The sequence below is a fragment of the Lissotriton vulgaris genome, chromosome 9, assembly GCF_964263255.1.
Source record: "Lissotriton vulgaris chromosome 9, aLisVul1.2, whole genome shotgun sequence".
Classification (NCBI taxonomy): Eukaryota; Metazoa; Chordata; class Amphibia; order Caudata; family Salamandridae; genus Lissotriton; species Lissotriton vulgaris.
The window spans coordinates 144,964,409-144,979,127 of record NC_141697.1 but is presented as its reverse complement, the minus strand read 5'-3'; the positions used below and the strand labels follow the sequence as shown (position 1 = coordinate 144,979,127).

At 45.3% G+C, this 14,719-nt stretch overlaps 1 protein-coding gene across 4 annotated transcripts in view; it reads left to right on the top strand.

The window, feature by feature from the left end:
* Nucleotides 1–14,719, top strand: part of MAPKBP1 (mitogen-activated protein kinase binding protein 1) — a 921,590-nt gene that overhangs the window by 662,039 nt on the left and 244,832 nt on the right. For all 4 annotated transcript variants that reach the window (XM_086937231.1, XM_086937232.1, XM_086937229.1 and 1 more), the window contains 2 exons: nt 10,685–10,806; nt 11,956–12,031. In XM_086937231.1, the coding sequence (XP_086793357.1) occupies nt 10,685–10,806; nt 11,956–12,031 (198 nt within the window). The remainder of the gene's footprint in view (nt 1–10,684; nt 10,807–11,955; nt 12,032–14,719) is intronic.

Genomic DNA, 14,719 nt, shown 5'->3' with positions numbered 1-14,719 from the left:
AGTTACATTTGTTTAAAATGTGTATCAAGGGAGACAGTAATGTGGCCACTCTCCTCTGCTGACCGCAATATTGAAGTTTGGTAAGATCACCTTTGTGGATTACAGAAGAGGCACCCCTTGTTTAACTTGATGGGATAACCGTAGCATGCAAGAGATGCCGGAGTATAGCCTCTTAAAATGCAGCCATATTTTTTCACTTCAGGAATTAGGACAATGTAAAAGAAATCTCAGATAAGCTGCATGATTGGCTATTTCTGTGTGTGGGAAGCTAAGCCTCATCATACATTGATTGAAGAAAGTGTGAATTGAATTTCCCACTCTGGGTCTCGACGACGTCATTGGTGAAGATCAAGCCCTTGCTGTTGAACGTCGCTTGGATGACAATATAGGAGTTGAGTGCCTTGCCTGTGGTGACGAGGCGTTGACCACAGCCTGGTTGACGGCAACGGAGATGCCTGCTTTTACGCCCATCACCGGTGACCCTCCGACACCAGAGCGTGTTTTGACATTGAACGCCGATGACTGAGATTTATGTCTCGACATTGGGCGTGCCAATGCTAATGGAGAGCGACTCAGACGCCGATCGTCGCCAGGTTGACGACAGCGGAGGATCCGACGTACCTGTAGTCTTAGTAGACGACCAGTGTTCTCTCGATGGCGAGCCCGCTGTCGATGGTCTTCTCGTCTACGTTTTCGTTGCCGATAAAGGTATTTGTGGCACCGACTCTAATAAAAGAGAGAGGGACCCCACAACCAAAGGGATGGAGTACCACAATAGACCTTAGTCAAACAGTTATTCCCTTTGGGACACCTTGCAATTGGAACATTTATTCTCAGGACACATACACATAGACAACAAATACTAACGTAATCCTATATGTGAGGCAAAATGTAAAGGTAGACTAGAATGTAAGAATATGCTAGACAATTTATTCATAGTAAAAAATACATTATAGTTAAAATAATCATTAAAAAACAGGGGACAGACAATTAAATTAAGGAAACACTTAAATTCCTATTGGTAAAAAAGGAGCTATGAAACAGAAAATCAATTCAGCAGAATATCAGAATTGTCTTCAGATAGTATATAGCATAATCCTCCTTTTTCTTAAGCACCAACGCGTTTCGGCGGACCTTCTAATAAAGCCACCGTCATCGGGCATACATATGTCTTCCCAGTTAATTCTCATAAGCGGAATTGCTAATATTTCAAGGTAGACCACTCCTACGTCCTTGATATATCTCTCAAACTTCGAGAAGAAACTTCTGTAAATCAGCAGCCTTTTGCAGTACTTGTCAAAGTAATCTGACACGAGTCAAGGATATATATCTCTTGTAAAGCCATAAAAAAGGTACTGAAGTGTGGTTGCAGAAAAAAGTCTTTAAAATAGAATCTGTACTAGACACGCGGTACATTTATCAGACCTCCATGGCGCTTCTTTAAAATCTGCCACATTTATAGGCGAAGGTGCAGGTAAATATGGAAGGGCGATTCACAAAACCGTCCTATTTCCTGATACGAAGCCCCCTTGAGCGTAAGAACGCCGGCGTCCCGCGTGTCATATTCCTACAGCCTGCAGACTTGTGGCACCGAGCCAGACGCTGATGGGGAGCAGACTGGACCTTACTTCTAGATGGAGTTGTGGTGCTCTCTTTCCTCTTCTACATCGGAGACCTGTCTCTTGGAGGTGATTTCCCCTTCTTAGCCAGCCCATAGAGGTGAAGAGAAGTACTTCAACAACAAAAAGATATCGAAGTAAAATGATTTGGTGAAAAAAAGAGAAGTAATTTCTGACCGAAATGAGAAAAAAAACTGAGCTGACGTTACCAGGGTCCTGACAGAAGGAGCCGGAAAGAACCACTGACCTGTCACCCCTGAGGCATGATGGGAAGCTGGAGGTCATTGCTGCCTTAAAGGCACAGTGCCAGTTTATTCTGTGTTAGCTTTAAAGCTTTCTACACTGATGTTTCTGCAATGCAGCCTATGTGCTGGCAAAGTTTTTTCATTCCTCTTTGCAGTATTACTTCTGCAGTGCATTAAAGCAGTTTTCAAATGTGTTTTTCTCCCTGCTTTATTGAGGGGGCCTCAGCTTGACTCACCAGACCGCCGTGAGGGAAACTGCCAGCCTCGCTCACTGTTACACCCCAGGGACCTGGGTGAAGAACTACACTACCCAGCGTGCCTTGGCTGCAGGCAGGCGCGACCGTGACCTCATCCACGCGCCCGGAGGCGCCTTATCAGGAGGGAGCGCCTTGAGCTCCAGGGGGCCTCAGCTTGACTCACCAGACCGTCGTTAGGGAAACGGCCAGCCACGCTCACTGTTACACACCCGGGACCAGCTTGCCTGCCTAGCGCCGAACATCGCGCAGCCGCTGCTGGGTGAAGAACTACACTACCCAGCGTGCCTTGTCTGCAGGCAGGCGCGACGGTGACCTCATCCACGCGCCCGGAGGCGCCTTATCAGGAGGTAACGCCTCTCGCCCCGCGAGTCGCGCGCGGGAGAAGCCCGGGGGAAAGGGCGGGGCCATCTGCGGCCATCTGTGGCCATCAGAGGCAGGGCCAGCCCCCTGAAATCCATCCATGGGTAAGCGCAAGAACATTGTTACTGCGGAGGAGGGGGGTAAAAGAGCCAAGGTGCCGAGACATTCCGAGTCTATTATTTCATATCTTTCTTCGGCTGTAGGGGCGTTAACTAAGGAAATAGCGAGTGCGGAACATGAACTGGGTATGACGCCCTCCCCATTAACCACGGTAGTACAACCTATTGACCATGGCAGAGGGTCTGTTATCCCCTAGTACCTGAGGTGGTCGTCATAAATAATAAACCTGTGGCGGCATCATTAGATTGCCCCCCACGTATCAATACCTCATTACTGCCACCAACCCAGAGGGATCCGACCCCTAGCCAAGGCCCCAAAAGGGACTCTGTAAAAAGGAAGAAAGCGGTGGCCAGCACGACTTCTCACGCTGGGACTGATCCAAGCATGGGTGAACAGTTGGAGGCGCTTTTTTGGGCGAGGATCGAGCCCTTGATTGAAGATATTGCCAAAGACGTAGTGGACACATTGAACACTTGCCTTTCCGGACTCTAAAAGAAATGTTCTTTAATAGATAAAATTGTTAATCCGTGCCAATTTTACTTAAAGGAGACCCTGTTGCCCCTGGTATTAACACTGCTGTTGATATGTCCAAAAGAACTCCGGACCCCCACCCGCTCCCCACTAGGGAGAACAACTTGTCTGACGGGGCACGACCTACCAATTTGCTCAATACTCCCCTTCGTATGGGGGGTCCCTTACTGGGGAATATAGGGGCCAATACAAATGTTAATACCCGCCCAAGCAAACCTGCTCTCAATAGGCAGACTAAGGGAAGTAAGCTGCAGCTAAATCTACCCCCGGAGGCAGCCCCACTAGTAGCTATTTTCATTGGCGTGCCCGCTCTAGCAGAGGGCACGGTGGAAACTGCCACTGACCTATTAAGAAATGCTAGGGCATGGTGTGCAGAAGGTAGCAGTGGTGGGACCCATATAGCAGACGGGGTCATATTCGCCAACAGGGTGGGTTGGATCGGGAAACGTCCCAAGTCAGTGCAGGGGGACTGTGTAGTAGTCCACTTTGATCGACCAGGCCAATAAACTCTTCTGGGATGGTTCCGACTTAGAGGGGGCAGTTTACATGAGACCAGTCCCCCTGGGGTTCTTCTATCCACCTCACACTACACACTGTAGCACTGAACACCCGGGATCACCTAGCAGAAGCCGGTTTTCAGCAGGAGCTGGGGCTAGACCAGTGAGACCCATAGAGCATCAAACCAGAGGAAATTTAGGAACACAGACTGCCTCAAACTTGTTGCAGACACATACTCACATGGAAGGAGGAGGGGTAGTAGTGAGTAACCGTTTCTCGCCCCTCTCCAACATCTAAGAAATTGATTGACAACCACCCCCACCTCAGTCAGCCACCCTAGAGATTCATAATCCAGGTGAAGCAACAGTTTGCAAATTGATAACATGGAATGTAGCCGGGATCAGAACAAAGAGGGATGACCCATCATAGATTGATTTCGTAAGTAGCTATGACATTATAGCATGTCAAGAAACATGGGATATATCACCCAACTCCTGGCTTGATGGCTACTCATCCTACTCTACCCCGGCAACTCCTAGCTCCGCTGGTAGGGCAAAGGGTGGTCTTGTTTTCTTGTTTTCCCTTAATCTCAAAGGCTCTTTCAAGAAGGTCCCGTGCATTTCACCGAATATTCTTTTTGATGAATGGTCTGCCCTATCCAGTAGCAAAACTCTTTTTATAAATTTTTATAATTCTTGGGATAGGGATAGGGGAAATGACCACATAGCTGATCTGCAACAATGTATTACTATGTACAGTCAAATGAATTACACTAATTTCGAGATAATCTTATTAGGAGATTTTAACGTACACCCTTGCAGCGAATCATGTTTTCTAGGCGATCAGGAGGGCCAAACTGGCATAGCGACACCCCACTTTGAGCACACAAAGGCAGGGGAGGCTCTTGAGGAACTTCTTGCTAGTTGGAACCTATATGAACCCAGTTTTGGTGAGGGAGGGACCAGAACCATTACATACAAAGGCAGTGACCCAGGCTCCATTTTAGATTTTATCTTCACGACCTCAGGCTTACTACACAGTGTTGTCCTATAAAGCCATAGATTCAATCCACAGCGACCATAACCCGGTACAGTTAATTATGCAATGGGGAGTCCATCGGGAGGATAAGCCCTGTCCCTCAGCCATTGGTCACACCCTACGTCTCGTGGACCAAGGGAGAAGGATAAACTGGGCTAAAGTGGTCCCTGAAGATTTTATGGACAAGTTATTGTCAACAATCGAAGGATCAACAGGCTACTCCCACCGAGGTGATAAAGGCCTTTGAATCTATATGCTCCCATGTCGCAGGAGCCTTAACAGCTAACCCTCTACAGGTAGGGACTAAACAGCATCGTTGTTTTGATGCCAAGTGTTCCAAAGCGCACAAGGCACTAATGACAGCCTTAAAATCAACCCAGAGAGATAGGGCAGTGGTGGCCAGTTTAAGAAAGGAGTATAAGGCCATTGTAATTGGGAGGAAAAACGATATTAAAAAGAAGGCCTGGGAAGATCTACTTTCCTGTGAGGTCCTGCATGATAGCTCAGTTTTGGGCCACAGTTGTCCCCCTCTGAGAAAAATGGGTGGTTAACACAGCTACTGAATGTATTATCCCAGATAAGTGGGTGAGGCATTTCGAGGAGGTATATGGGAATAGTGAAATTGTGGCCCCGGATATTCCGTAGGAGAAGGATGAGTGTGCTCCCTTGTCCTTTTCACCCGAGGATGTGGAGAAGGCAATTGTGGAGACCTCCAAAAAGAAGGCCCCATGACCGGATGGTGTCCCTGCGGACTTTTACAGATACTCCCCGAAACTCTGGGCGGGGGTCCTAACAAATGTTTTTACAGCCGCAAACGGTAAAATCTTCCCCAGCACGTGGTCCACCTCTATCATCGTGGCAATTTTTTAAAAAGTCCAGCGGGACGACCCAGGGTGTTACAGGCCAATTTCCCTTTTAGACTCTGCGATTAAGATCCTAGGCAGAGTCCTATTATACAAACTTAGAGATAATATCGAAAGGTGTGGGGGCCTAATAAATACTCAATACGGCTTCAGAGAAAAGAGGGGCACGGTGGACCAGTGTTCTAATCTGCATCTGATACTATCAAAGTATACAGTTGCCAAGGAGGGGTCCTTGTTTCTAGCTTTGTTGGACCTCTCCTCGGCTTTTGACCTTGTGAACAGGTCAAAGCTGTGGGAAGTTTTAGTGTAGATGGGGGTGGACAAACCACTCTTTTACTTTTGGCTTCTTTACTCCAGGAACTATTTGCCGAAGTGAGGGTTACGAAGGAAGGGAGATGCAAAAGTAATTTCAAATCGCTAAGAGGAGTGCATCAGGGCTGTATCCTGGCCCCCCTCCTTTTCACCATCTACATAAACGGCCTGAATAAACATCTAGAGGCAGTGGAGGGGGACGTTCCGCGTATAGGAGAAGCGAAGATCCCGGCTCTCCTATACGCGGACGATGCTGTCCTAATAGCACGCACAGGGGTGGGCCCCCAGCGTTTGCTTGATTCCTTTGGTACCTTTATGGACCAGCTGGACCTAAAGATCAATGCAAACAAGTCTCATACCATGGTGGTGGGCCGACACAGAAATAAGAGGAAAACTATAAACTTTTTCTGTAAGGGGAAAGCTGTGACAAGGGTGGAAGTTTTTCCCTACCTGGAAGTAATCTTCGATGAGAAGGGCTCGTGGGGCCCACAAGTAAAGGCTAAAAGTTTATCTATGGTGAGAGCAACCTCAGCCTTGCTGAGTTCTTCAAAAAGGTTGGGTGCCAGGCCCATGGATGCCCTATTAAAAATTTACGATTCTAAATGTATTTCCATAGTCATGTATGGTTCCGCACTATGGGGTTATGTGTCACAAGAACTGATACAAAAAGTGGAAAATACATTTTTGAGACACTTGTTATCCACCCCTCAGTCCACCCCGACATTCTCAATTCATGGGGAGGTGGGACTTGACTATGTCACTGATAGAATCAGAATGGCCGCCCTATTATTCTGGCTAAAGACATGGCTTAATGACGAGTTATCACTTAATCACTCCATCATGACAGATGTTATGTCATTAGATCATGCAATGAAAATTCCCTGGCTAGAATATGTAAGACATACTTTTGCACGGCTAGGACGCCCGGACTTATACAATGCCCCATCCAGCATTAGGCGGGAGGACGTGACCTGGACTAAAAAGAACTTTCTGGCTGTGGCAAGAGTAGCTCGGGAAGAGCAGGAACTGACGAAACCAACGGTCAGACAACATAATTTGTTACTTAGCTCGCCTTCCCTTAGTATCGTAACTAAGCCCTTTCACTGGCTTTTGTTAACTAAATTTAGATTCAATTTAATACACTACTCCCTAGGCACTTATCATTCATGGTGTAAACCGGAAAGTGTCCCCCCATGTAGCTGTGATGAATTCTCCTTACAGGATTCCATGCATTTTATTATGTTCTGTAGCTTGTACATGGCACCCAGGAAGAAATATCTGGCACCTCTACTAAGAGAGGCAGGTTTTATCCAGGTTAGGCCTGCCTTTGTTTATTTACAGTCTTTATGTAGCATTCGTGTTATATTTTGTGTGGCCGGTTTCTTAGTGGCTGCTCATAGAATTAAATCAAAAAAATGCCCACTAAGAGATCCTGTTCAGCTAAGCTTGCAATTACACTGAAATATCTACAATAAGTCTAGATTTGCACTAGTGCTTAACATGTCCCAATAACGATCTTGCATATGATTGTGTATATGTATGAAATAAGAGTTTTTTTAATTGTATATAAAAGTTTTATTGCTTTTATGATTTTAACGAATCGAATAAAGTGCATTTGACTGACTGACTGAAATTGTATTTATATGCAAGGGAAATTCTTACAACATTGCTCAGCGTTGTGTGGTTTATGGAAGGTGCATTGTGTGTTTATTGTGGTGTGTGTGTGTGTGTGTGTGTGTGTGTGTGTGTGTATATATATATATATATATATATATATATATATATATATATATATATATATAGATACATATATAGAGCTACATATATGGTTTTCACATATATGGTTTTATATGTTTCCTGGGTCCCGCGCATGGGCAGAAATATTCATGTGCTTATGACTTTGATGAGGAAACCCCTGGAAGAGAACTAGGATTACAGGTAAGTAACTTTTCCTTCTTGTAACATTGCCACTGCTATTTCTTTTGAATGAAGCCATCGCAGATGGCTTCCTTTATATTGCGGAGCTTAACCCTTACAAAATGGGTGAGAATATCAGTTGGGACCATTAGTTGGCCTTTGAAATCCTACGAAAAACAATAGTTGTTGTACTGCACAAATTTCAAAACTTATAGCAAGATATTGGATTGGTTTAGATAGTATAGTAGTTCAACCAGACTGAAGCTTCTGTAAGTTGATTGTATTGTACCATTTTTTTCTGTGGTCTTCAACTGCCATCAGAGTAACCACTGCACCAAATAAAGCAGAAAGGGGGAAGTAAGATGCGATAAAGTTCACCACTTAGAGAACCAAACACCACAGTAATAAAAACCTTTAACAGGAGTGATATATTTTAACGCAAGGCAACAGAATATAAAGAAAAGTGGATGAAGACACCAGGATTCTGACTGTCCCACCCTCTGTCCCCCATATCCCCCCAAAATGTATAAGTCAAATTGAAGGTATGATTATAGGTCTCAAAGCAATAATAGAAAACACAAAAAGCAGTAAATTACTGAGGTCCGCTAGCCTTTCACTAACCACACATGGGCTTGTTTATATGTTTTACTTTTGGTTGATGTGTTTTAGGCTCGCTGGTGGTGTGTTCTAAGCTCTCTGACTTTAATGCAACTACTGACTGCTATATATGGTATACGCTTTCTGAAGTTTTAATGCTGTAAAGATTTAGTGATTTGTCATTTTTAAGGTCTAAGGTTGAAATACGTTGTAATTCGCTCGGATACCCTTTGCAGGGTCATGTTCGCGCTATAGAAAACACTAAAAATAAATAAAAATAGCATTGCCAATATATATGCAAAATAATCAAAGGGATCCTAGTTTAATTGTGTGTAATCTTGACCCAAACGATATAGAACAGAGCAGGGGTTTCAGGCCTAATAAAAAGACTGGACCCTCATGAGAGATGACTCATGCAGCTATTTGTCACAAAGTTTCCTAAGGTGCCCAACTTCCTCCACTACTGGATCATTGCCTCGGCAATCCCTCGGTCCCATGGTCTGGCCCTCTGGGGGGAGTAGTCTGTGGATTAGAGTTCTGGTAAATTCAGAGCCTTAGAAATAACGGTTTCAATTATTATTATTTTTTTTAATTACTCACGGTTGACAGCTGCTAACATGCTGGTTATTTCATTGGTTTACAGCACTATTTTTTAAGGTTTAGGAGGGAGGCTGGCCTCTTTCTCAAAGCATACTTGTAATATGAAAATAAAATGCGGAAGGGTAAACACAATCTTCTCACAAATGCCATTACCTTTTTATAAAGTTGGTTATATTTATTCTGAATCAACCCGCTTGCTAGATTTCAGAGGGTCAAGGATTCCCAAGGTCCCAGAGTACTATTTCTTAGCGTAGAGCTGGTACTCCCAAACCCCACAGTCTGGCATGGCTTGGAGTTCGTATAGCAGTGTGTTGAGAGAATATAGACAAACTAAAGGTTAGGACACTAACAAAGTAAGGTCGGTGGACATAGTTTTCAACTCATTCCTCAATGAAGGCGCACAGATGTTAGTGCTGGGGTCGTGTGATCATGTGTTTCAAGTTGTGTGCTGCTAATTATTCTTACTTGCAATCTGTGCTGAAATTAATGTAACTGTTGCGGCTAAGCACTAGATCAATTAGCAGACCAGTCTTTCACAACCATATAATAGTTAATAAAAGCAAACTAACTAGCTAATTCTGCACTCTAAATTTACATGGGTGACTAGTGATGAGTAATTGTCAAATCAGAAGGCACTGTTTTCTGACCGCCAGTCAAGTGTGAGGGCAAGACAGCGACTGATTGGCAAGAGCCAGGTTTCCTAATTTACAGACTCTGCTAGTCAAGAGATTCTTATTGCTGGGAATAGTAGTTGACAGACCAGGTGGATGTCAAAGTTCAAAGAATTGGTCCAAAGCTTGCTTCCCCTACAAATTTCCATGGGCAGTCATTTGACTGCTGTTTGAACGGTCTTCTGGGTGGAATGGACAGGCTTTCTATAATTGACTCCACAAAGACGCTAAACATTGTAAGCGGGCAGCTCTTATGTGCATGGGGTTCTCTTCTATTTTCCTGACTCGAGTTTGTTTTAATATTGGCACTGTTTTGTGGCTCAGCAGACAATTATCGCAATGTTGGATCTCATTTTTAGGCATATAGAACGGCACAATGACCTTTTATATGTACTTGTGACTTTCAAACACTGCATTGACTACATGGAAAAAAACTGTAAAGATTTCATTTCTTTTTCTGTGCCTCTAATATGGCTGTTTCTCTCCGCCACCTTCAGTGCCTGAATGTTGGCTGTTCTCAACGCATTCAGTATAGGTGGCAAGCCTCGGGCATACCAACTCTGGTAGGGAAGAACTCATTAAGATGTGTGTGCGGTTACGAGTTTGTATATAGACCGTTCCATATTTGATTACATTTGATCTAGTAAACTAATAGTTGTTAGTTCCTATTCATTTGTGAACCACACAGCCAAATTCTGACGTGTTGTGAGGGCATGTTCTTGAGATAGTGGATTTGACTGTGTAATTAGGTTGCAGAAATGTTTCCTTCATTAAAATGGTGTTTGTTCGCTGAACATGTGACGGTTTATGTTTTGGAGACTTCAAAGTCTACCTTGGCCTGGGGCGACTTAATGTTAAAAAAAAAAAACACTTATTGATGTGTATTAAACCTCTGATTAGCACCAAGGATTCTACACGTGAATTAACACTCCTTTTGTAGGTGGTATGAAGATTGTATAATATCTTTCCACAAGAGCATAAAAGTTCACACCTTTGGTCTATCATGTTTTGGATATCTGTATATATGTTTTTTCATGTTTCAATCCCTTTGTGCAGTCTGGAGATGGCATCCAATTCATGCGAACCCACCACGTTGTTCGAAAGACCACCTTGTATGATATGGATGTAGACCCCAGCTGGAAGTATGCCGCTGTTGGCTGTCAGGACCGTAACATAAGGTGAGTTCTGTAGCTAGGATTACCAATTTGCAGGTAGCACAATGCAGCACTATCCCTTATTATGCACTATTTTTAGTTGTATTTGATCGATGTCTCCGACTGTTCAATTGTCTTCCTAGCTAGCCCATTTTCTTCTACCACCTATTAATGTAGCCCTACAATTGTAGCATTCTTTCTCTGATGTGCTTCTCTTTACAAACCTCATCAAGTTAGTGGTTTTCAAATGGTTACATCAGTGGTTCTCCCTTCTGGCACTTATTATTTTCTTAACCTTAATTAGTTGGTTCTCTGCCATCTCTCCAGAGTAATCTCTCAATTTCCAGTTTTCTCTTAAAACATCTTGCTCGAAGCAGATTTGGCGTTTGGGCCCACGCTATCATCTCATCAGTGTTACATTACGATGATGTGCCAAGGACTGCATGTGATACTGTTGGTTCATTTACAGGCTGGGTTTTTACGTGAAGTACACTCTTTCAGGGGCGGCTCTAGGTTCATGGTGGCCCTGAGCAGGGAGCGTAGGTAGGGGGCCCCGGAACAGGGGGGCGGATCGCGGAGGCCAGTGAAGAGGGGGGGGGGGGGTCAGGGTGTTTGGAAGTGGTATAGAGCCAGAGGCCACCAAATCCCTGCCAGGGGCTGCCACACAAATATGTATCCATCCTCAGAGGATTAATATATTAAGGATATATATTGATGTGGTGGCCCCTGGGATTTGGTGGCCCTCTGCAGGTGCACATGCCGAAGGACGCCCCTGACTCTTTGATCCATTTGGGACAAGCACGCCCCTCACACTTTTTCCCTGCCCACTAAAACAAGTATGCATTTCATTGTTCATCTTTGAATGTACCCTCATTTGAAGGCTTTGCTATGTAGTGCTTTTCATCTGATGCCATTTGTTTCAGCGCACCTCTTTTGATTCGTATATGTTCTTTATCCAAAGTCTTTCATCTGGGCAACATTATGGCTTTTTTTGCAGTTAACTTAGCTGTTACCAATGCCTTTGTCTCCTGTTGAATGCATAAGCCTTGTTTATTAAAACTGTGTTTTTAATTTTGCTTCCACAATTCAAGGACATGCAAACTAATTTCATTTAGCATGCTGCAAAAGCCCACCTTATTATTTTTTTAACCTGTCTCTCTCATTACTACTTAGGCTATTTAATATTGGCAGTGGGAAGCAGAAGAAACTGTACAAAGGGTCACAGGGTGAAGATGGTACTCTCATAAAGGTAAGTACTAGCACACACCTAAATATGAAAAATGATTTAGTCCAAGACCTTTTCCTTAAAGGGTATCAGTTTAAATTAATTTTACTGGTGTTGGCATTGGAATACAATGTATTTTTAAAAATGACTTGAGCTTGTGTATCTAGGTGGTTTTTGATGTCTCTCTCTGGCGTTACATTTAAAACATTTCATATTGGTCTGCTAATGGTTTGATGTCTTTCTCTGCTGCATTTGTCTTACTACATTATTTGTTGGAGACCTCGTACCACTGCCCTATCTTGCCTCACCCTTCTGTGTTGGGTCTATCTCTAGTGTCTGTATCCCACATTCCTTTCCAAATCTCTTTTGGCACCTGTTCTCTGCCTACCGCCTGCCAAAGCGCTCCTTTCTGAAGAGTCCCAGTCACTACCCCCTTGGACAAGCCATATGGACATGGATTAGTTAAAACAGCCTTTTGGATCTAAAAAATCAGGGGAACTATATTTACAGATAAATTAGTAATTCTCTCCTGTATCTACACAAAAGGGTAATCTAGAATGTTAGAGCCTGAATCCGATGTGAGAAGTTGGCCTGATATGCAGTGCTCACTATTCTAGTGATCACTATGTATCAGTCCAAACGACCCTTATTGATGATTGGTTGTAAGTCAACCTTATAGACCAGCTATCCTAGTAGCATGGACAAGAGCAGTCTTTAGGCTAAACTCTAGAGGGCATGTTAAGCCAGCTGTTATACCATCACATATACCCCTTGAACACCAAGTGAAAGGACACCACACAAGTTGTTATGAAAATAAAAGGATATTTATTTAGAACAAGTCGACCCTGAACTCTTTATGAGTCAGGGAGCTCAGCACACAACAAAACTCTTAAGAAAATACTTCAAGTTGCGCAATTTACACAAATGCCCGAGGGGCACGAAAAACCATATACTACAAAAGTGGAATGCGAAATACTAGCAGGTAAGTAACTCGATCCAGAGGCTTTAGGATCGCTAGGACTACACTACTGAACCTTCAGGTTAGGAGCAGGAGGCCTAGGGAGATCGGGTGCAGAGTGTGCACTCTCACGCGGGATGCAAGACAAAGTCTATGGATGCTAGATTTCGTAAAGTTAGTGTTATCGGACGAATCCGACTAGTTAGGCTGAAAACGAAAAAGGATCTGGACACTTAGATAGTGAACCTACGTTGGAGCACCGAAATGCTCAAGTTACCTAGCCCAGGGGCTGCGGCTGCATAGGGTTCAAAAGACGTCGGGAATCCTCGTTACAGTCTATGGAGCCTGAAAGAAGAAGTTGCTGGCAGGCGACCAGTGATGAAGTTCGATGTGATCCAAGCCTGGATCGAAGATGCAGACGACCTGAAAGCAGAGGGGACTCAGTTCTTAATCACTAGCCAGTGATCAGATGGGCACCAGGATGGCACCGGATGAAGTCACCTCGACCAGGTGAGTGGGGGACGCTGGGCTCTGCAGTCTCTCTGACCAGGAGGCGTTGTTGGCGACCAGGATGGAGGTGCGAGCTGTCCCACAAAGGTATCTGCTGTCGGCGATGCTGGACCCGGGATTGGGGCAACAACTCTTGGCAAATGCAAGCCCACGCGGTGGACTCAAAATGGCGTCTGGAGTGGACCAGGAGGGTCCGGGATGCTCCTCTGTTGGAGGGGAGCAAGGGCCAGTCTGGAGCAACCAGACCAGCGATGGACGTGTCGTGGTTCGTCGTCAGGAGGGCCACAAGCCAGCAGGCAAGTAGCCAGACAACGCGGTGAGCAGCAAAGAGCAGAAGGGCCCCACGCAGATCTCGTGGATGCTGGGAGGCTGGACTTCGGTGCTGGAGCTGCTCGGGGTTAGGGCTTCTCAAACCCCAAAGCACTCACTCGAGGATCCCTTGGCGGTCGTGCTGGATAAGCGTCGTGCAGTTTTGAAGATGGCCTGTCCCTTCAGGTCTCGTCACACCCACGAATCTCAGCGTGGCTGATGATGCAGGTAGAGGTCAGAGGTGCCAGGGAATCCGGGTCTCGTCGAGCTGGGCAGTCTTGATCCGGAGGATGGACGTGCAGCAAACCGCATGCGCTTAGATGGTGCCCGCTGGTGCAGGGTGGCTACTCCTTAGCCACAAGGGAGTCTTCAGAAAGGTTTAAGAGTTCTTTCGTGGAAAGTCATCAAGATTCAGAATTATCTAATTTGGGAAGGGGGCCCGCTCCTACCTTTATACTAAGGAAAGGGGCTGGCACGCGACTAGGTCCTGCCCATGGGTGGGACCAGGAAGGGGGGTGGTTACACCCCTCTCCCCTGTCCGGACTTTCCCCAGCTCAGGGGCTGGTGTGCCCCTGGAACTGGTTCAAGCCGGCATATGCACAGTGAGCACCGGGGTGCCACTTGCAGTCACCTTCCTCTCAGCCCTGCCTACCTGGGATACACAAAACCCTGTCTGGGATGGTGCTAGCACCGCCGCTGACAGTAAACCCTTTGTCCAAGCTCTCCTCGCTGGAAGGACTCCCAGCAGCAGGAGGTCAGACTTGTGTCTGTGGTGGCAGCATCCATTTTGTGATGCTGAGGCTCGAGTTAACTTTAACCGGGGTTCACAGTTAAATACATGTCGTGTCCCTCTAGAAGGGTGGAATGCTAACCCCGTCGCCAGAATTGGCGAGGGGTTAGTATTCCAATTCGTATGACACCTTACTCGACATGTT